Here is a 21,985-nt window from a genome sequence, read left to right as displayed (position 1 = left end):
AGTAGTGGCGACTGGGAACTGAGTAGCGCGGGGCCGCCGCCGCCATCATACCTTTGAAAGCCTCCGTTTCCACAACCCTATACGGCAGCATCTCCAGGCTGATAAATTTGGCTATGTGCACGTTTAACGCTTGAGCGTGCGGGTGCGTGGCGGCGTACTTGCGCTTGCGCTCAAACACTTGCGCTAGCGACGGCTGAACGGTGCGCTGAGAGACATTGGTGGATGGGGCCGAGCACAGCGGAGGTGAGGGTGTGGGTGCAGGCCAGGAGACGGTAGTGCCTGTGTCCTGCGAGGGGAGTTGGATCTCAGTGGCAGGTTGGGGCACAGGGGGAGAGGCAGCGGTGCAAACCGGAGGCGGTGAACGGCCTTCGTCCCACCTTGTGGGGTGCTTGGCCATCATATGTCTGCGCATGCTGGTGGTGGTGAGGCTGGTGGTGGTGGCTCCCTGGCTGATCTTGGCGCGACAAAGGTTGCACACCACTGTTCGTCGGTCGTCTGCACTCTCAGTGAAAAACTGCCAGACCTTTGAGCACCTCGGCCTCTGCAGGGTGGCATGGCGCGAGGGGGCGCTTTGGGAAACAGTTGGTGGATTATTCGGTCTGGCCCTGCCTCTACCCCTGGCCACCGCACTGCCTCTTCCAACCTGCCCTGCTGCTGCACTTGCCTTCCCCTCTGAAGACCTGTCCTCAGTAGGCGTAGCAAACCAGGTGGGGTCAGTCACCTCATCGTCCTGCTGCTCTTCCTCCGAATCCTCTATGTGCTCCTCCCTCGGACTTACTCCAATTACTACTACCTGAGTGATAGACAACTGTGTCTCATCGTCATCGTCCTCCTCACCCACTGAAAGCTCTTGAGACAGTTGCCGGAAGTCCCCAGCCTCATCCCCCGGACCCCGGGAACTTTCCAAAGGTTGGGCATCGGTCACGACAAACTCCTCCAGTGGGAGAGGATTCGGAACCATTGCTGCCCATTCTGGGCAGGGGCCCGAGAACAGTTCCTGGGAGTCTGCCTGCTCCTCAGAATGTGTCATTGTAATGGAGTGAGGAGGCTGGGAGAAAGGAGGAGCAGCAGCCAGAGGATTCAGAGTTGCAGCAGTGGACGGCGCAGAATTCTGGGTGGTCGATAGATTGCTGGATGCACTTTCTGCCATCCACGACAGGACCTGCTCACACTGCTCATTTTCTAATAAAGGTCTACCGCGTGGACCCATTAATTGTGAGATGAATGTGGGGACGCCAGAAACGTGCCTCTCTCCTAATCCCGCAGCAGTCGGCTGCGATACACCTGGATCAGAAGCTCGGCCTGTGCCCACACCCTGACTTGGGCCTCCGCGTCCTCGCCCGCGTCCACGTCCTCTAGGCCTACCCCTACCCCTCAGCATGCTGTATTACCAGTAGTGCAGAAACAGAACGCTGTAATTAAATGTGCCGCTTATTGGCCTGTGGTTGGAGGCTGACTTCCCTTACGGAACGCACAGCAGAGCCAGGAAACAATTTTGCGCACGCCTGTAGTGAGACGTAGGTGCGTATCACTGAGCTAGTGGAATTCACAGCGCAGAAGCTGTCGAGTGGCCAAAGGCCAGTAGTAGGCCTTAAGTATTTTGCTTCTATTTTTTTAAAATGCTGAGCTGATACAGCAGACACATACTGTAGGCAGTGTATATTATGTATACTGTTTCCCTCTGGCGGGATGACGGCGATCATGTAACAGAGACAGCAGATCCAGGAAACAATTTTGCGCAAGCCGGCTGTAACGCTTAGCTGCGTAGTAATTAGGACTACTACCCCCAGCAGATAGATACTGTAGGCAGCGTATAATATTATGTATACTCTTTCCCTCTGGCGGGATGACGGCGCTGATGTAACAGAGACAGCAGATCCAGGAAACAATTTTGCGCAAGCCTGCTGTAACGCTTAACTGCGTATTAATTAGGACTACTACCCCCAGCAGATAGATACTGTAGGCAGCGTATAATATTATGTATACTCTTTCCCTCTGGCGGGATGACGGCGATCATGTAACAGAGACAGCAGATCCAGGAAACAATTTTGCGCAAGCCTGCTGTAACTCTTAGCTGCGTATTAATTAGGACTACTACCCCCAGCAGATAGATACTGTAGGCAGCGTATAATATTATGTATACTCTTTCCCTCTGGCGGGATGACGGCGCTGATGTAACAGAGACAGCAGATCCAGGAAACAATTTTGCGCAAGCCTGCTGTAACGCTTAGCTGCGTATTAATTAGGACTACTACCCCCAGCAGATAGATACTGTAGGCAGCGTATAATATTATGTATACTCTTTCTCTCTGGCGGGATGACGGCGATCATGTAACAGAGACAGCAGATCCAGGAAACAATTTTGCGCAAGCCTGCTGTAACGCTTAGCTGCGTATTAATTAGGACTACTACCCCCAGCAGATAGATACTGTAGGCAGCGTATAATATTATGTATACTCTTTCCCTCTGGCGGGATGACGGCGCTGATGTAACAGAGACAGCAGATCCAGGAAACAATTTTGCGCAAGCCTGCTGTAACGCTTAGCTGCGTATTAATTAGGACTACTACCCCCAGCAGATAGATACTGTAGGCAGCGTATAATATTATGTATACTCTTTCCCTCTGGCGGGATGACGGCGCTGATGTAACAGAGACAGCAGATCCAGGAAACAATTTTGCGCAAGCCTGCTGTAACGCTTAACTGCGTATTAATTAGGACTACTACCCCCAGCAGATAGATACTGTAGGCAGCGTATAATATTATGTATACTCTTTCCCTCTGGCGGGATGACGGCGATCATGTAACAGAGACAGCAGATCCAGGAAACAATTTTGCGCAAGCCTGCTGTAACTCTTAGCTGCGTATTAATTAGGACTACTACCCCCAGCAGATAGATACTGTAGGCAGCGTATAATATTATGTATACTCTTTCCCTCTGGCGGGATGACGGCGCTGATGTAACAGAGACAGCAGATCCAGGAAACAATTTTGCGCAAGCCTGCTGTAACGCTTAGCTGCGTATTAATTAGGACTACTACCCCCAGCAGATAGATACTGTAGGCAGCGTATAATATTATGTATACTCTTTCTCTCTGGCGGGATGACGGCGATCATGTAACAGAGACAGCAGATCCAGGAAACAATTTTGCGCAAGCCTGCTGTAACGCTTAGCTGCGTATTAATTAGGACTACTACCCCCAGCAGATAGATACTGTAGGCAGCGTATAATATTATGTATACTCTTTCCCTCTGGCGGGATGACGGCGCTGATGTAACAGAGACAGCAGATCCAGGAAACAATTTTGCGCAAGCCTGCTGTAACGCTTAGCTGCGTATTAATTAGGACTACTACCCCCAGCAGATAGATACTGTAGGCAGCGTATAATATTATGTATACTCTTTCCCTCTGGCGGGATGACGGCGATCATGTAACAGAGACAGCAGAGCCAGGAAACAATTTTGCGGAAGCCTGCTGTAACACTTAGCTGCGTATTAATTAGGACTACTACCCCCAGCAGACACGCAGTAAACTGAAGACGGTCACAGGCAGCCCAAATATAGTATTTTTCCCCAATTTTTTGGAAAAAGCCCACTGCCTATATAGCCTGAATATCTCTTTCCCTGCCTCACCAGTACTGGCCCTATACTCTGTACAATGACTGCAGACTGCGGACGCAATGCTCTGCACGCCCGATATACAAAAAAAAAAATTGTGCAACACTGCTAAAAGCAGCCTCAACAGTACTGCACACGGTCAGATGTGGCCCTAAGAAGGACCGTTGGGCTTCTTGAAGCCTAAAATAACTCCTAACACTCTCCCTATAGCAGCTCCACCATCAGCAGCACTTTCCCTGAGCTATGTCAGAATGCATCTGTGGCGAGCCGTGGGAGGGGCCGATTTATATACTCGGGTGACACCTGATCTCGCCAGCCACTCACTGCAGGGGGGTGGTATAGGGCTTGAATGTTGCAGGGGGAAGGTGTAATGCCTTCCCTGTCTTTCTATTGGCCAGAAAAGCGTTCGCTCATCTCTACTCCTTACCCTTAGATTGTGAATTAAAACACCATCAACTCTTAAAGAATATGTTTACCATAAAATATTGATTTATACAGTAGGTCATTTTCTGATGACATATTCCTTTTAAGAAGGGGAGGGCTGTATATCTAAAACAAAAACGGAATGCTGTAGTGAGGTCTTTTTTATACACAGACACATATGTATATTTGTAGTGTCGCTACGCACATAAAAAATCAGTTTTGGGGAAAATGTTATTGATTGAACCAGATAACTTAGAACAGAATGTTAAAGAGTTTAAAAGTATTTATACTACTATGATGAAAAAAGGTATAATGAAAAAAGGTGACCACAGTGGCAGAATCATACAATAGCAAATTTACAAATACAACCCTATGTCCTGCATGCTTTACTTGAAGACAAATGCGGCCTAGGTGTTGGGAAGCTCCAAAAAAGTCAAACCCTTTAATACTAAAAGAGATTTCCTAGTTTTAAACATTGATGCCCTAAATGTCTGACAAGTGGGGTTCCCATTTGGGACCCTTTGCTATTGGTAGTGCAGGGATCCCTTTGCCGTAGTTTTTCACAGTGAGGGGCTTGGTTGCTGGTTGGAAAGATGGTTACATACTGTATGTGCTTGTCTTTCTCCACTAAAGTTCATAAGAGTTAGGTCTCCTGTCCATGGGCGAATGTTCACTGCGTTCGCGCGGCCAGATAATCCGGCCGCGGGAAACGCAGTGAACGCTTTCCATAACGATTCTCCGCTTGCGGCTGGCAATTCGCAGCATGCTGTTAATTGCAGGGATTCTCCGCGGTCAGCCTATCTGTCAAATAAGCTCACAGTGGAAATCCATAACAGATAACAAAATAATAACTCTTGCCTCTCCTGCACTTACACAGTGATGCCCTCACTCTTAACTGGAGAGCTTTTTCTGTGACCTATCCTGCCAGTGTAATGTGATTGGTAGTTTAGGGATTGTGGAAGGAGTTTTGAGAAAAGAGAGCATTTGGTGGTCAATGAATGAGGTGTGCGCAGGAGAGACGGGCTGATGCTCCTGCCAGGGCTTAGCCATGTCTCTTCTGCTAAGAGGCTTGTCCAAGTGGGGACTGGAGTGCAGGAGATGCTTCCCAGGAGATGGTATGGGAGTGTAAGTGCCACACACTCCCCCACTGAACCGTATCTAGAGAGAAAGCGCAAAAAACCCGCTATAGCTAGCATTAGATGTAAGAGCATTTGAAAGCCCGTGTAACACAAGAGTGGCTCACAAGAGAGTGTCCATCAGATAAACAATGACTGAGGATATGTGTGCCTTGGGGAATAGAACTTTCTGTTTTTCAAGTGTGTCAGGAAATGTAAAATTCAAATCTGTTCAGAAGCATTTATTTCCATGTTGAAAAGTGCAAGTATTTGTCTGTATTGGAAAATCAAAGTTAAACCGTGAGTAAAGGGAAATTGCATGTCCCCGGTTTTGAAAAAAAAAATTTGTTTGTGGATTCATTTAATCATCGCGAGTGACTTGTCACTTGTCTAGGGACACTGGTATCACATAGACAATCTAGAACTAATCTGTGATAATCAAGCCTGCTAAATCTTATCTTCCCTCCTGGTGGCTAAGCTGGGCTATAATTCATCTTTTTGGGAAAAGAGACAGTAGAGCCACCGTGAACCACTGCCATCTTGTACCCCACTGTCTCCCCAGGTGAAGGCCTTTCTTCTCGGTCGCTGCAGGCTGGAGTTTGGCGTCACGAACAGGATGATACCTTCGCGCCATGTGTGCTGATGGAAAAAGGAAACAGCACTTTCCACTGTAATGCGCTTACTTGTATTGGATTGCAAAGAGAAGACTGTGAGTTGAAGTTGAGCCATTATTGAGCCCAAAATGTATGTAGCAAAGATGCCCTACAGATTGGAAGAGGACTGTGTAGTGCTGTTGAATAAATTGAGGTTGTTGGACATTCGTACACAGTTTAAAGGTTCTGGTGACAAAATGGACTCTCAAAATGGTGCCCAGATTACATCTTCCCTCAGGAGGAGCCTGCCAATTCTTCCTGCCAAGAAGTTCCAGTCATTGGTGAGAAAAACGTTGGGGGGACTCCCCCACTGTGGAGTTGAAAGGGGAGGTTGTCTGGAGCTGCCCAGAGGTGAAGTCAGTTGCTGTAGCAGGAGCTCACCAGGAGTGTGCTCAGAGGAGAAGAGAGAGTCCAGAAAGTGTGGAGATCGCTACTGTTTGAGCCCTGCAAGCCATGCCAGCTGGCTACCCACCACCTCTACCTTGGTGGTACTTTGGGGACTATAGGGAGGTATAAGAGATGATGGCCTCCAGCTATTCGTTGCCCGCAGGATCTTCCCTAGCACTGTGGAACACAGTTGAGGAGCTGGAGTGTTCATGATCAATATAGGACTGAGCGATGTGTCTGTGTCCCCAGAGGATACAACGGTTTCTGCACCAGCGAAAAAGAGGGATTGGAGCCATAAGCCTTTTAATACCCATACAGGATTTGTTTGGTTGCATTACCCTCTGTGGATACTAATGGAGTATGGGGAGGACAATTTTTCCTTTGTATTCCGAGATGACCAGGATGATCGCTCTAAGGGTCCACCTTATTTCACTGCTCCTGCTAAACAGACTGGTCGGAGTATGCTCTCTGTTCCGGAGTCCATGTTGGAACCGCGGCGGCAGTATTCAAGTCTTCCACCACCTCAGGGTACAGATGAAGCAGGGGGTGGCAGAAGAGGATGTAGCTGGTTCTCGGTCACTGCACTATGAACTCCTCAGGAGACATATGCATTATCCTACAGGAGAAAAACTCTGTTATTCTCCTGATCACGGTGTTGAGTCTAGTCTGCCTGGCAACTGCTCATTTCTGATTGGTAGAGGGGGAGGAGTGAAGCAAGCTTAGGAAAAAGAGCAGAGTGGAGTAGAAAGTGAGTCAGCGGGCAGAAAAAGTGGGGGAAAGTGAAAGGAAAAGAGAGGGGGTTTGGTCGTCAGAGATGAAGAAAAGCAAAAGGAGTGTGTGGAGCTGTAGCAAGCTAGAAGTCACTGGAGGTCAGGGTTTAGGAGAAATTGCCAGGAAGAAGTCACAGTGAGGAGAAGGAACCTGAGGGAATACGTCGCAACAGTGAGTGTAACTTATTCTGTGTAATTCAGCATCCGTGGAGTACAGTCAACTCTGCTTAAGTCTCCACTTCTCTACAAATACCTTTTTCCGAAAGAACCCACAGATTACTTAGGCTGGTGGGTGGGCTCATTCTTCCCAAACCGGGGAGGAGTTAAAGGATTGGTACGAGTATTTCTTGATCACAGCAAATCTGTTGAAGTTAATGTTAAAAGGAAATTTGCAAAGTGAGAACAGCAAACTGTGTACCTTCAGTTTACTTTTTTAAATCTGGTCTGGACTCTTTATTTCATCGCCACCAGAGCGCTTCACTAAAATGGTACTGTTATCACATGAACATTCAAATTATCCTATTCATCATCACTGTTACTATCTTTACCACTGGGCGCAGCTGGGCGAGGCCATGTCTTGATATTCCAGGAAGAGGCAGTAGAGCCACCGTTGACAATCATCACATTCCCCGTTGTCACCCCACTAAGGCTTGTGCTCTGCAGCCCCACTAGCTTGCAAAACACCATACCTTTTCAACCGTACTCACAGACTTTAGTAGCTTACACAGACCATCTTTCTGTGTTCCCCAGGTAGAACAACTATTGCTCTGCTAGCTGCCCTTTAAATATCCAGTCACTGGCCTAGTTGACTAGTCAGCTAACAGGTGAACTCCCTGTTACCTCACAAGGGAGATGAATCTGGGAGGAACACAACTCCTTTTCTATTAAAGTGGGAAAATAGGGATGACACAAAATCTAAAAAGTGCTATATTGTACAACAGAGCAACCTCTCTTTAAAGAAAAATTTAAAAAAAATGGGCAGTATACATAAAGTTGGATGAGCTAGCCATCCAGACTGTATGTGTGCATGCAAATATGAAGCATATAGGGTGCAAGCAGTGTGGGGAATACTGCTGGATGAAGGGGCAACATTCTGAAGAAGAGGCGTAAACGAGTTGAGCCCGATTTACACACAATGATTATCGCTCAAAATTCACTCAAAAGCCATAGTTTGAGCGATAATCGAGTGTAAATGCTCCTATCTTTCATTCTTCGGCTGAACGATGATTTTTTGGTGAGCATAAAATCCACTGTGGAGCCAGACAGCTGATAGCAGGGACTGCTTGCTGTATTCTCAATGGAGAGCTCTGATTACATTGTATTCAGCAGGCAGCCCTGGGACAGAACAAAAGAACTGTATGCAGAGAACAGACCACCTGCTGTTCTCGGCATACAGCTCCGGGGGCTCATTTACATGCAAATAATTAGTGCCTATTAGCAATTTATGCAGCATGATCGCTCAAACTGTCATTCTCCTTATCTTTTGAACAAATTTTGAGCGATCATCTGTGTGTGTAAATGGACCTTTAGATTAGGTAATGTAATAATACAAAGGGCTTGTTCACACTTACACTTATTGATTCTGACTCTCTGTCCTAGAAGCTGAATAATCATAATACTGCAAGTGCCAACATGGCACAAGTCAGACCCAAATACCGCTGGCCAAAACCAACTGATTGTAATGGGTTCCTGTTATGCACTCCTGCATTTTTCCAAATAAAATAGTGCAGCATGCAGCGGTATTTCATCCTAGCTTTTAATGGAAATTCTGCAACGAAGGTTCCAAAGGGAGTCTCCAAGGCAGATGTGAGCAAAGTCTAATAATGATAGTACAGCATGTATTATTGTTTTGGATCTTTATAATTGTTATCTAATTAATAGAGATGAGCGAGCCTACTCGGCCACGCCCCTTTTTCGCCCGAGCGCCGCGGTTTTCGAGTACTTCTGTACTCGGGTGAAAAGATTCGGGGGGCGTCGTGGGTGAGTGGGGGGTTGCAGCGGTGAGTGGGGGGGGGGGGGGAGGGAGAGAGAGAGGGCTCCCCCCTGTTCCCCGCTGCTACCCCCCGCTCCGCCACGCCTCCCCCCGCCCCCCAAATCTTTTCACCCGAGTACGGAAGTACTCGAAAATCGCGGTGCTCGATCGAGTAATTACTCGAAATGAGTATATTCGCTCATCTCTACTAATTAACTTATTTTCTAGGCTCAGATTACCCCTTTGATTTATTTAAAGAGCAAATGTACAGAATAGGTGATTCTAAGCATTTTTAGAACTGATTTTTTTAGCCTATTCTGTACGTCATTTGTACAAAGCTTCTCTTTAGCTCTGCAGCTAGGTGAAGACGGGGCTGAGAAATCCGTCTTTAGCTAGCTACTGTAACTGCATAGCAGAAGAGGGCGCTCCAGCTGTGCTTGCAGTGTTCTCTCTAGTGGAGGCACAGCCGTTCGATATTCACACGGTATTAGTACATGTCTGCTTTATATTTTATTTATTTTATGACCTACTTGATTCTGTGTCCCCAGAGCAGGTGTTATTACTGTGTTCTGCCTTCGGTGTTCAGTCCCTGACACTGTAAGGAGAAGCTGTTCTGTGCTGCAGACAGCTTCTCCCCTTCACAGCCCCGTTACCTGCCAGACCTATTGCACTATCAGGGTCTCAGTGCATTAGATGCACAGAGGTGCAGTTATTAAATACAGATGCTGATGCTATACACTGTACACGTAAAGTCTTCAAAGGCCAGGTGCTGGGCCCTTTTTTGCTCATGCTGAAAAGCTTCTACCACAACCCTGATCCTTCAGTATGAAATTCCATTACTACTAGAAGACTATACTATGTCATCATTATACAGAATTGGTTTATGACAAGTTCAGGGAATTTCAACAAGGAGAAGCGTGGGTTAAATACTGTTGTAGTGGTTTTTACACTGACCATCAAAAAAAAGAAAGCCTTCCCATTAAATGTTATAAAGAAATCTAAATGGGCACATGGCAGGTTACTTCTCTTCATACTCATTACAAGCAGCCGTCTTGCACTTCCCTATTAAGGCATCTGATTTCCTGATTGTTGGCAGTGAGTCATTCAGCGGGACTTTTTCCTGCAATGGTGATTTACTAAACTGGAATAAGTAAATTACAAAACAATTACTGTATAAAGTTACAATAAATATGAGCTCATTTAGATGACTGCAGAGCATTCAATAAACCACGTCCCTTTAAAGGGAACCTGTCACAAGAAACTTTGCTATTAAGCCACCGCCATATGAAACCCTAGACGCACAGAGTAAGGTCCATAATACGGAGTTAATGTAAATTGATGTATCTATTCACATGGCCGTATTTTTCACAGCCGTTTTTCAAAAATGCAGCATGACCTATTTTTTTGGGATTTGCCTCCTTATTCCTGTTATTTTCTATTGGGCAAATACAGATCAGTATTTGCCAAGTAGAAAATATAGAAAGGCAAATACTGATGACATCATACGGTTGTAATGTTATCTATAACACGTCCGTATTACGGATCTGTATTACAGTATGTTCATCTGAAAATAGCCTAAGGGTAACCTCAAATTCTTTCTTTTATTCTTGTGTTAAGGCAGCAGAATGCAGTTCTAAGCTCTTGCTCATGACCTGAAGGTTGCAGGCTCAATCCCCGCTTCGTTCAGGTAGCCGGCTCAAGGTTGACTCAGCCTTCCATCCTTCTGAGGTCTGTAAAATGAGTACCCAGCTTGCTGCGGGTGTAAAGATGACTGGGGAAGGCAATGGCAAACCACCCCGCAAAAACAATCTGCCAAGAAAATGGCACCAGGGGACTTTACCGTACCCTATATGTAAATGTCAGGTCATGCCTGCAGCTTCCTGAATCACTGCGTTAGCAAACTAATCTTGACCACTGCTGCCCCCAGCTTCTGACATCAGCACCTTTTGCACTGAAATTGCTGTGCTGCCAACTGCTTGCATTTTTAACCACATGTGCACAATTTTAGCAAGACAAGCACTGACCTCAGTGACTTGAGGAGCTGCAGGCACCATCCAGAGACTAAGGACAATAACTTAATTCTAAACAGCTCACTTACCTAGTAAATAACATACTCGACTACTTCTTGCTGAACAAATGTGGGGTAGGCCACAGCTTTATTAATCAACCTTTTAGTAACGTTAATCCTGAACTTTCACGAAACCTATCCATGCTGTATGCAGTTTAACTTTTCAGTCCATAAACCGTCCCAGAGGACGTTTGTAAGCCCACGATCCTCTGGCTTGCAAACCCTCCTCAATCATCCCTAACCAGCATGGATAATTCCGGGCCAACCACTAGCTGTGACAACTTCCGAAAAGAAAAAACTAAAAAGAAAAATTAAAATTCCACAAAAAAGGAAAAATTAACATAAAAAAGGTGGGCTCAACTAACTCCTAACCCCGATCTTTCTCCTCCCTTGCCCAGGCCTTCCGGGAGGGTGGGTGGGCTTCTTCTCTGCTCCAAACTTCTTTCCTCTCCACGTGTCTCCCGTCTTCTGGTCTTCTTCTTCTTCCGCTCCCCCTCCCTCTGCTTTTCCTGTCTTAGCTCCTCCCCCCACCCCCTGCTTCGTTCGCTACACTTAACCCTTACCCTGCCTGTCCTTAGTCCCATGCTGTTTCCCTACCACGGTTCACAGCATAAGAGACTAAGGACAATAACTTAATTCTAAACAGCTCACTTACCTAGTAAATAACATACTCGACTACTTCTTGCTGAACAAATGTGGGGTAGGCCACAGCTTTATTAATCAACCTTTTAGTAACGTTAATCCTGAACTTTCACGAAACCTATCCATGCTGTATGCAGTTTAACTTTTCAGTCCATAAACCGTCCCAGAGGACGTTTGTAAGCCCACGATCCTCTGGCTTGCAAACCCTCCTCAATCATCCCTAACCAGCATGGATAATTCCGGGCCACACGGGATGTGCCGTATTACTGCGGCTCATTCCGTCCCACCCCACCTACCCTGGCTAGAGCTGCCTCTACGCCGTCCTGCAAGCCAGATAAAAATGTGTCCAGTCCCAGATCATTGAGGTGGACCCCGTCCTCCCTCAATGACCCCCTCTCTTTACCTTCCAGCTCCCAGTGGCGAACCGCCACCCCTCCAATGGACTGCACGAACTGCGACATTTTCATGTTCACTAATTTTCGCACTTTCTCTATCGCCTCCACGTTTCTTGCACCTCTCCAATACCTTCGTGCAACTATATCGGACCAGACGATTATCACCTCCTGAAAACATGAGCGAAACCGTAAAATGTCCTGCTTCATGATAGCCAAAAGGTCCCTTGTCTTCATTTTACCGAGGTCGTTTCCTCCAGCGTGAATTACCAAAATCACTCTCCGAGGGTTGGACCTGCTTATGTCCGTTATTAGTTTTAGCATGTCGGGCCATCTTAGCCCCCGGACTCCGTGCCAGGTTACGGGTGTTCCGGGTAAGCCGAGGTCCGATCCCAATGGCCGCACTGCTGCCCTCCTCTGGGCCCAATAGACGTAGGAATGTCCCACAATGCACGCCTTCCATTTCTCTGCAGTTGAGAACAAAAGAAAACAAGAAAAGAAAATACAAGAACCAAGGCTATTTAACTCCACCTAACACAAAAACTCCTCTACAATGCCGCCTTTTTGCTAAAGTCGCCCACCGCCAAATCCGGTCTGACATAAGATTTATATGCCTGCGACTTCCATCTGCCTAGTTTCATTAACCCGTCCTCATTCATACCACCCGCATCTGCCGATGTGGCCGCGCCGATTCTAAAAGAATGCGTTCCAAACTCCGCTGAGTTGAACCCCGCTACTTTTAAAGCCGAACGCAAAACTGCCGAAAATTGGAACCGCGTGAGAGGGGAGCCCGACGAATGTACGAAAAATTGCTCTCCCGATGTCCTGTCGTCCATGTATTGTATCACAGTGTCAACCGGGCACCATCGCGATCCGAGACGACTGATGGTCACCCACTCACCTCTGCCGTACACATCGGTCTTGGACTTCCTGATCCTGACGCGCAACGACGTATCGACTATAATAACATCGTTCCAATGTAGCCCGCCCGCCTTACACTTACTTGCAGGAACCAGCTCACCGATCCTCAACGCGGCGAAAAACGCAATTGAAAAGGCCGCCCTAAACAACAATACTTCTGACCCATTTTTGCAGGAAACCTCCAAGGCCTCTAACAACTTGCACAACACAAAATACGTTATGGGACGACGCGTGTCCCTCCGAACTTTGTCTTTCCTCCAGCCCCGCACGATCTGCCGGAAAACGAACTGTTTTGTGACATCGACTAACCCGTGTAGTTTTAATAAAAACGCGACTCCCGCCAAATGTTTTTTAACCGCATCAGCCGAAGACCCTTTCTTACGCAAAAAAACAAGCATGTCCAAAGTTGCCGAGCGGGCCCTATCGCCCCCTGCCACACAACCTCCGGCGAAACTCAACCATGTCTGCCAGACCGCTTTATAACTGTTCCATGTCCCGACCGCTACTGATGTCTCGACCAGCTTCAGCAGCTCCGCTCGACCAGACTCCACAAGAAAATCGGGCAGCGGACCCCCTCGGCGTCCGCCAGCGGGTGCCGCTCCCTGAAACGCTCCATCTGCGAACGAGAGAGTGCATCAGCTGCTAAGTTCTTATAACCCGGCACATGCTTTGCACGCAAGTATATATTCAGTTGCAGACATCGTAAAACCGTGTGCCTCAGCAGTGCCAACACCGGCAATGAAGCCGAAGACTGTCTGTTAATGATCTGAACCACCGACACATTGTCGGACCAGAAACATAACTTGTGGTCCCGGAGCTCATCGCCCCATAGCTCCAATGCTACCACCAGCGGGAAAAATTCCAGAAGCGTTATGTCCTTATTCCACTTTCTTTTCATCCAGGATACTGGCCAGTGTTCTCTGCACCAGTGGTTCCGGAAAATCACACCAAAACCGGCCGACCCGGCTGCATCAGCAAACAAGCTGAGCTCGGGTCCTGCCCACTCTTCCTTAGGGCATACCACTTGCCCGTTGAAAGTCTCCAAGAAAATTCTCCACACATGTAAATCACTTTTGATACCTTGTGTGATCCTTATAAAGTGGTGAGGCTCTTTTACTCCCACTGTCGCGAGCGACAGCCTTCTGGCAAAAACACGGCCCATGGGTATAACTTTGCAGGCAAAGTTCAATAAACCCGACAGGACCTGCACCTGGCGCAGCGTGGCCTTTTTACCGCTCGCAATTTCTTTTACCGTCTGCCGCAGGCGGGCAATCTTATCTATTGGCAACCTGAAGACCATTTCCTCGGTATCGATTTCGATGCCAAGGAAAACCAGCCTACTGACCGGACCCAACGTCTTGTCCTCCGCCAACGGGACCCCCGCCTGCCGCATAAGATACCGAAATGTATTTAGCAAAACCCCGCACGCACCCGATGCTTCCGTTCCGATGAACAGAAAATCATCCAGGTAATGCGTTACCGATGTGATGCCCGTCTCATATTTTACCATCCACTCCAAGAAGGAGCTGAAAAGCTCAAAATAGTAACATGAAATGGAGCAACCCATAGGCAAACACATGTCATAATAGAATTGATTGTCCACCTTGCAACCGAGAAGGTGGAAGCACTCCGGATGAATTGGCAACAGCCGGAAAGCTGACTCAATATCAGCCTTCGCTAATTGCGCGCGTTTTCCCGCCGCTCTGACTAGAGACACCGCCTGGTCAAATGAAGCGTAAACCACCGAAGCTTGCTCCTTTGAGATACCATCATTTACCGACTCCCCTTTTGGAAATGACAAATGATGTATCAGGCGGAACTTGCCAGCTTCCTTTTTGGGGACTAACCCCAACGGGGAAACTCGCAGATTGGCGAACGGTGGTTCATCAAACGGGCCCGCCATGCGGCCCGCTGATACCTCCTTTTGAACTTTTTCTTTAACTAACTCTATGTTATCCGTCGCAGACTTTAGGTTAGGACAAGACATGAAAGCGGGCTGAAAAGTAAACGGAATAACGAAACCGACGGTAAAACCTTCTCTAAGTATTTTTGCTTCCTCCCTCCTGTGGTACTTGTCGAGCCACAGGAAGAGGTATCGGCTTTTCACTGGGGTTTGGTGCTCCACTGGCACCGCCGCCCCCGGCTGAAGCTCGCTGCTTCCTAAAGCAACGAACCGCCGCGTGTTGACCCCCGCAGACAGAGCACTCATGTCTGAACTTGCAGGTTGAATAGAACTTGCAATGGCCCTCATTGTAGAGCCAGCAGGATCCATTCGGTCTAGGGGAGGCCGCAGGGGGCTGTTGCCCGCCCCCCACGGCTCCCCCCTGAAATGTCGGTTTTTGTGGGCGCTGTGCTAAAATAAGTTGCAACCAGACGTCGGTTGCTTTCGACGCCCAGCTGATATGACTAATCCCCGAGACCCGTCGTCGGAAGTCCTCATCATATCGCCACCACGCGGCGCCGCCATGCAATTTATAAGCGCTATAAATCGTATTGAGGTAAACCATGAGCTCCGGACCCTTTTTGGGCTGGTGCTGGCATGCAATGTATGCCAGTACCATATACGCTTGCAGCCAATTGCCAAAAGTCTTAGCGACTTTCGGCTTCCTATCCGCACCGCGCTCCGACACTCGCTCTTTGTCCACAATTACGTGGTCCGCCGACAGCAAGGACCATATATCCACATATATACCTTTTCGAATCTTCTCAACCACCTCGTCTGACAGACCGACCCCTAGCGGGGCAACACCACAAAATAACGAGTCAGCGTATCGCAACCCTTCCGTAGGGTCACCACCGACTGTTGAGCTTCCAACCTCCTGCCCCACAAGTGGTACTACACCCCTTGGGGGTCCGCCGGACACCGAAAAAACATCACCTTGATCAACCTTGCTCAACAGTGACTTTAAAACCACCACCAAATCATTTTTGTCCGCCCCCGCGGCGGGATCCATCACTTTTTTCCAAGCATTTAAACACGCCAACTCACCGGCTTGACCGTCCTCCGGCTCTGCCAAGGTCGTGGTCCTTACCGGTCTTCCTCCTGGGCTCCTGCCCCAGCTGGGCGACTGCTGCCGCGTACTTGTTTGCGGAGCCTCTAGCGCCCTCCTTTCGTGTTCTGCTCCAAGGTGGCCCCGCTCCGGCCGCTCTTCTGAGAAATCCCGCCTCCCATGGCGTAAATAGTCCTTGTATGCCGCTGCTGTAGTTGATGCGGTCGCATGGCGGTAACTTTCCTTTTGGTGCCGATGCTCCGTGCCACTGGCGTTGTCGCCCACGTTCCCTACACTGGCACTCCTTGGCTCTCTATCTGCCTCTGCCGCTAGCCTAGCGTGCTCCCTGTCGCGCTTGCGCTGGTAACGCTCTCTCCTAGCCTTCTCCCTCTGCCTTTGCTTAGCGCCCTTGCCTTGTCTGTTGTTGCTGGCACGACTAGCGTAACTATAGGAAGACTCGCCACCCCCCGAGGAAGGGGGACCCACGAAGCGTGGGTTAACGTAGCAGAGCCTGCGCGGCGCTGGGGGCGCGTACAACTGCTGCTGAGCGGGTGATCTACTGCGTGCACCGCGTACGTAGTGCTCGCTGGTATCGTGTCTGTATGCACGAGAAGGTGGTGGTGGTTGCCGGGATCGAGTGCCCTGACCCCTTATGGGGGCTTGGTCCGGGTAGTGACTTGTAAGGGGCCTTTCAGACGAGCTGCCCGACAACGGGCTCGAGCTCCCCCTTGCAGAAGTGGCCCTGTCCCCGCTGCTCTGCCTGCCTCCCCTCCTGCTATCTGTGCTGCTCACTGAACTAACTGCTGGGCTGTTTCTCTCCCTCCCCCTCTCCCCCCCCCTGGTATGGGTCTGCTGTGAGCCCCTACGGCCTGCCTCCCCCCGCCTGGCTCGCGCTCTATTGCCTGGCCCTGCAGAGCCTACCTGTGCGTGCTCTTCGCCTGCGCCGCCATCTTGTTGTAGCCCGTGCCGTTGTCTCGCGCCTCCGCGCGCCTCCAACCTTCTGCGTGGCTCCTCTCTCCTGGCCATTTCGGCTTCCGTGCGCCCTGTCGCGCGCTGGTCTTTCGCACCGGAGCGTGCCCTCAACGCTGCCGCTTGCCCCCTCTTTGCTGGCGGACTGCCAGCTGGTGATGCCCGAGCCTCCTCCGCGGGCGCTCTTCCCGCCGCGCGGTTTGAATTTGGCGCCAAATTTGTTGCTGTGCGCCCCGCTCCCGACCTCTTCTCGGCGCCACGACCGGACTTCTGGCCGCCTCGCTTTGCTGCTGGACTCGGGCTGAGTCTCGCCGGCGGATTCTTCCTGCGCTTCGGGCGTCCTCGCCCGGCATCCCCCTCCTGTGCCGCTTCTTCCGCTGCTCCTGTCTTCCGTGCCGGCTCCTCCGCCGGCCTCCCGGATTCGGATTCCGACCTGCAGCCGACGATGAAGTCCTGCAGCCACTCCGCGCCATCCAGCTGGATCGCCTGCCGTATCTGCCGCTGTAAGTCCTCCATCTTTCTTGGGGCTTCTCTCTTCACACCGACTCTTCTGTACACCGCTTGTACTTGCTGTGCTGCTGTCACTTCTTCTGCTCTTGTTCTTCTTCTTTTCACCTCTTTGTGGCTCCTTTTCCTGCTTTCGTTCTTCTTCTCTGCTCCAAACTTCTTTCCTCTCCACGTGTCTCCCGTCTTCTGGTCTTCTTCTTCTTCCGCTCCCCCTCCCTCTGCTTTTCCTGTCTTAGCTCCTCCCCCCACCCCCTGCTTCGTTCGCTACACTTAACCCTTACCCTGCCTGTCCTTAGTCCCATGCTGTTTCCCTACCACGGTTCACAGCATAAGATGACTCAAGGCAGGGCATGAATATACAGGGCAGCAAAGAATAAAAATAAGAATTTGGGGTGACTCTTAGGCCGGTCGGATTCCGCGAGTGTATATCCGCAGCAGAAGACCTGCGTATGACTGCCAAAGCGAATTGTGCCTGCGCAGATGTACAGCATATCATCCATGCGGAAGAACGAACGCAAGTAGGGAATGGCATCAGAAAGTTGCCCAACCCCCTGTAAATACCTTTCTATCGTTCATCCTCATGTTGTTACGATACTAGTAGTGTGCACAGGTACGCACGGCATGAGTATGTTACAATACTAGTAGAGTGCACAGATACGAACGGCACAGGACTTACAATACTAGTAGGGTGCATAGGTAGGCACGGCGCGGGGCTCCCTGACCCTCACCCACACCAATGTCCCTTCCTGGAGGTAGCCCCAAAGGTGGACAGGTCCAGGCCGCCAACACTGACCCTACGCTGCCTAGTGGCCAGACAGGAAGGAACCGCCGTACCTATGCAGAAGACACCTTGCTAGTACAAACAGCCTTGGCCGAAAGAATAGACCAACATGACAGGAAAACACAGAACACCAGAGCCAGCACTCATTAGGTCTGAGCAGTAGGACTGCTCAGGGATCATTGCAGAATAATCGGCAACTCCCAGGCAGCAAGAGCTAGCTAGATCTTATAGGGAGGCGGGAGAAGCTGATAGGCAGACAGACATGTCAATCGCCAGCACCCCTCTCAGACACTAGCAGGGTAATTAACCTAGACTAGAAGGCACAGGAGCTGTTAACCCTGGCTTGTCTGGACAGAACCTACAGAAACAAGGTGTGCTGGCAAATAATTAACTATGTACTGACTGAGACATAAGACATGTGCTGTCATGGTGAGAGCTGTTCTGAGAGCCTTCAGAATGGGATACTGATCTCTAGGCTTGGCTGGTTTATACTACTTTTATTGAAAGTAGTATAAACCACTTTCACAAAAAAAAACAAAAAAAAACACTTTCTTGTGGAGGAAGAGCCCAGAAGAATAAGTGGATGTTGCAGCCAGGAGTCTGGATGGTGTATTGCTCCCCAGACTCTGTCCTGCATTGTCTGCCCACAAATTCCTGCTTTCTTTATACCATTTGTTAACTGGTCTTCTAGCAACGTGCATACAAATCCACGTCCCTAAGCAATGTAGATCGAACGCGTCCATAGAGATCAATGGAGCTCATACACGCAGAATCCACAGTAAAATAGAGCATGCTGCAATTTTTCTTCCACTCACGGAATCTGCAATTCCTACTGCCAAGTGTGAGTCAAAATGCAAACATCAATGCATTTGAATGCCAGTGTATTATCGTGTATCATACGCGCAAATGGCGATTGTGGAATCTGCAATTCAAATCCGTTTGTGTGGGACTGGCCTTACTTTATGTTTTTAGACAAATACATGTGTGTAATGCATTGAACATGCTAAATAGCTCTACAGCAGTGGCTTAATAAGGATTTTTCTGTTGACAGGTCTCCTTTAATTAGTGATTGTCCTTATGGTCTTACAGACATTGTAAGGTGTGAACAACCACTAATAATAAATAATATAAAATAATTGTGTAAATCAGAGTTACATTATGGACTGTATAGACATAATTCAGCCTAATTCTCTTTAACTCTTTTTTTTCTACCGACTAACAGAACAATCAGTACAGTCTTACACACAAACGTTTCACATGATAGCTAAGAGGAAGTGACAGAGGCAGTAACCTACATGTATTCAGGAAAGTAAAAATAGCGCTTCTTCGTATATTCTGCCTTTGTATGAGGACATAGTCAGAATGGCTTTTGGGTGTATTCACTTTCAGTAGTAAAAAAAAGCCAAATTCTTACTGCACCGCAGAAAAAAACTAGGACCACAAGTCCACGAAAACCGGGACAACAAGCCTATGGCAATAAATTATTTGCCACGACTAATGCAGTGCGACAACGGTGCAGCATCATGACATCACATTACGGCTGTGTGTGAATCTACCCCGCAGGCATTGGTGACAATTTATTATCAGGGTTTACTATCACTGGAGTTTTTGATGCCACTTTTCAGACTTACGTTCTTTAGTTGAAAATGTGATGAAATTCTCAAAAGTTGATAAATGTCACATTTTTAAAGAGACTGTCATCATCTATTTCACCCCTACCAAGGACAGCACAAGGTAGTGACAGGCACTCTGATTATGGTGATATGTCTGCTGTCTGGATCTGTGCAGGAGTTTTGGAGAAACTTGCATTTTATCAGTAGCAGCACATGCATAGAGGACTACTTAAAGTAGTCCTGGATAATCATGAGCTGCAGGTTGGCTACACCCACCTCGCCCTCCAGCCACTGGTTGACAGCTTTCTGTTTATTACTAAATCATATCGTAAATTCTGGTCAAGCGGCAAGCCATGGCTTTTTCTTAATAATTTAGGCCTCATGTCCACGGGGAAAATCAGATCCGCTGCAGATTCTACATGGAGAATCTGCAGCGGGTCCCTCCTGCCCCGCGGACATGAGCGCTGAAAATAGCAATTTAAAAGCATTTACCTTTCCGTAGCGGGCGGCGAAGCTCTGCTCTTCCTCACGGCCGGATCTTCATTTTCGGCCGGCGGATGAATTCCTGACGCCGGCGGCACATCGCCGGCACGTCGTCGACGTGCCGCGCGCATGCGCCGGGCACATCCGCCGAGCCGAAGCAAGGGAGATGCGGCCGTGAGGAAGAGCAGAGCTTCGCGGCCCGCTGCGGGTGAGTAAATGCTTTAAATTCCTATTTTAGGTCTCCCGCGGATCCGGACGGCTTCCATAGGCTTCAATAGAAGCCTGCGGGAGCCGTCCCCGCGGGAGACCCGCATGAAAATGGAGCATGGTCCAGATTTTTTCATGCTCCATTTTTTTTTAAATCACTTTTATTGACGATCCGCGGGTATTTATCTACCCGCGGGTGGTCAATGCATCCCTATGGGGTGCGGATCCGCGCGCGGGAGATCCGCTGCGGATTTTAAATGTCATTTTGCCCGTGGACATGAGCCCTTAAAAAAGTGGACTTGTGTAGCATCTGTTCATTCTGGCATACATCCATCTAAATGGAATTGCGCGAAAAATAAGGGCAACTTACCCAAAAATAAATGTGCCCCAGTTTTTTTTTTAAATTTAAGTACATTTAGAGGGGAATTTATTAAGACCGTTACTAATATGATCCCCGCTGGCGTACACTGCGCCTAATACATTAAACACGAATAGGCATGTTAGTGTGCCTCCATAGAAATCTACAGCAACTACGAGCTGGAATAGATTTCTGGTGTAATTTATGCCTGTTTCTGGCATACAGTCTGCATAAATGTAATGGAATGGGGGCTATATTCCCTCAACACGTCCCACACCCTTTTTTCCCCATAAAATAAGGTGACATGGAATGGTGCAGACATTAAGTAGTCACAACATTTTTGTTAAGCAGGGCTTGCAACACATTTTGTGACTTTTATACCTCACTTTAAGTGTCATATGTTCTCCCCTTAGTGTCTACCACTCATAGACTCACTCTCTCTCTCTATTGGTGTCCCTCAATGGTCTGTCTTGGGACCCCCTACTTTTTTCCATTCATACCTTTGACCTAAGATAGCTGATAGAATCCCATGGCGTTCAGTACCACTTTAATGCTGACGATACTCAAATCTAGCTCTCTGGCACAGGTAATACCTCTGTGCTATCCAGAATTCCTGAGTGTCTATCAGCTATATCCGCCTTCTCTTCCCACTTTCTAAAACTCTGCATGCAAAAAACAGAATTCATTATCTATCCTCCATCTCACTCAATTCCTCCATCAGACTTATCAATCATAGTCAATGGCTCCATGCTTTCCACAGTCCCACAAGTATGCTGCCTTGGGGTAGTCTTTGATTTGACCCTGTACTTCAAACTGCACATCCAATCCCTCACCACCTCCTGCTGCCACCAACTCAAAAACATATCTCGAATCTGCTCTTTTTTGAACTTCAAGTCAACAAAAATGCTAGTGCATGCCCACACCATCTCCCACCTACACTACTGCAACCTCCTCTGCGGCCTCCTAACAACATTATTTCACCCCTTCAGTTTACCCTCAAGTCTGCTGCCCAGCTAATCCACTTTTCCCCTCCTCATTACTCCTTTACCTCTCCCTTCTGTCAATCTCCTCACTGACTATCCATCGCCCAGTGAATTCAGTTCACAACATGAACAAT

At 48.5% G+C, this 21,985-nt stretch overlaps 2 protein-coding genes across 2 annotated transcripts in view; both read right to left on the bottom strand.

The window, feature by feature from the left end:
* The window catches only part of ARHGAP9 (Rho GTPase activating protein 9), a 115,513-nt gene that overhangs the window by 91,121 nt on the left and 2,407 nt on the right, over nt 1-21,985 (bottom strand). Inside the window, exon 2 of the mRNA XM_066584431.1 lies at nt 6,619-6,811. The gene's annotated coding sequence lies outside the window, so the exon portion shown is untranslated. The remainder of the gene's footprint in view (nt 1-6,618; nt 6,812-21,985) is intronic.
* LOC136585973 (serine/arginine repetitive matrix protein 4-like) lies at nt 11,001-17,650 on the bottom strand. The gene is made up of 2 exons (XM_066584430.1): nt 15,950-17,650; nt 11,001-12,506 (listed from the first exon to the last, which is right to left on the bottom strand). Exons 1-2 carry the CDS (start codon nt 17,433-17,435, stop codon nt 11,911-11,913), a joined length of 2,082 nt encoding a protein of 693 aa, XP_066440527.1. The 5' UTR covers nt 17,436-17,650; the 3' UTR covers nt 11,001-11,910.

Source organism: Eleutherodactylus coqui, chromosome 1 (genome assembly GCF_035609145.1).
Source record: "Eleutherodactylus coqui strain aEleCoq1 chromosome 1, aEleCoq1.hap1, whole genome shotgun sequence".
In the NCBI taxonomy this organism is placed as follows: Eukaryota; Metazoa; Chordata; class Amphibia; order Anura; family Eleutherodactylidae; genus Eleutherodactylus; species Eleutherodactylus coqui.
Note: the sequence above shows the minus strand (reverse complement) of the source record. Positions and strands in the feature narration are given on the sequence as shown.

Excerpts from the sequence above, each read along its gene's own strand:
- LOC136585973 (XM_066584430.1), bottom strand. The coding sequence starts at position 17,435 with ATGGAGGACTTACAGCGGCAGATACGGCAGGCGATCCAGCTGGATGGC. Across the intron at positions 12,507-15,949 it reads GCCGGAGGACGGTCAAGCCG|AGAAATGGAAGGCGTGCATT; the intron begins GTGAGTTGGCGT and ends TCTCAACTGCAG.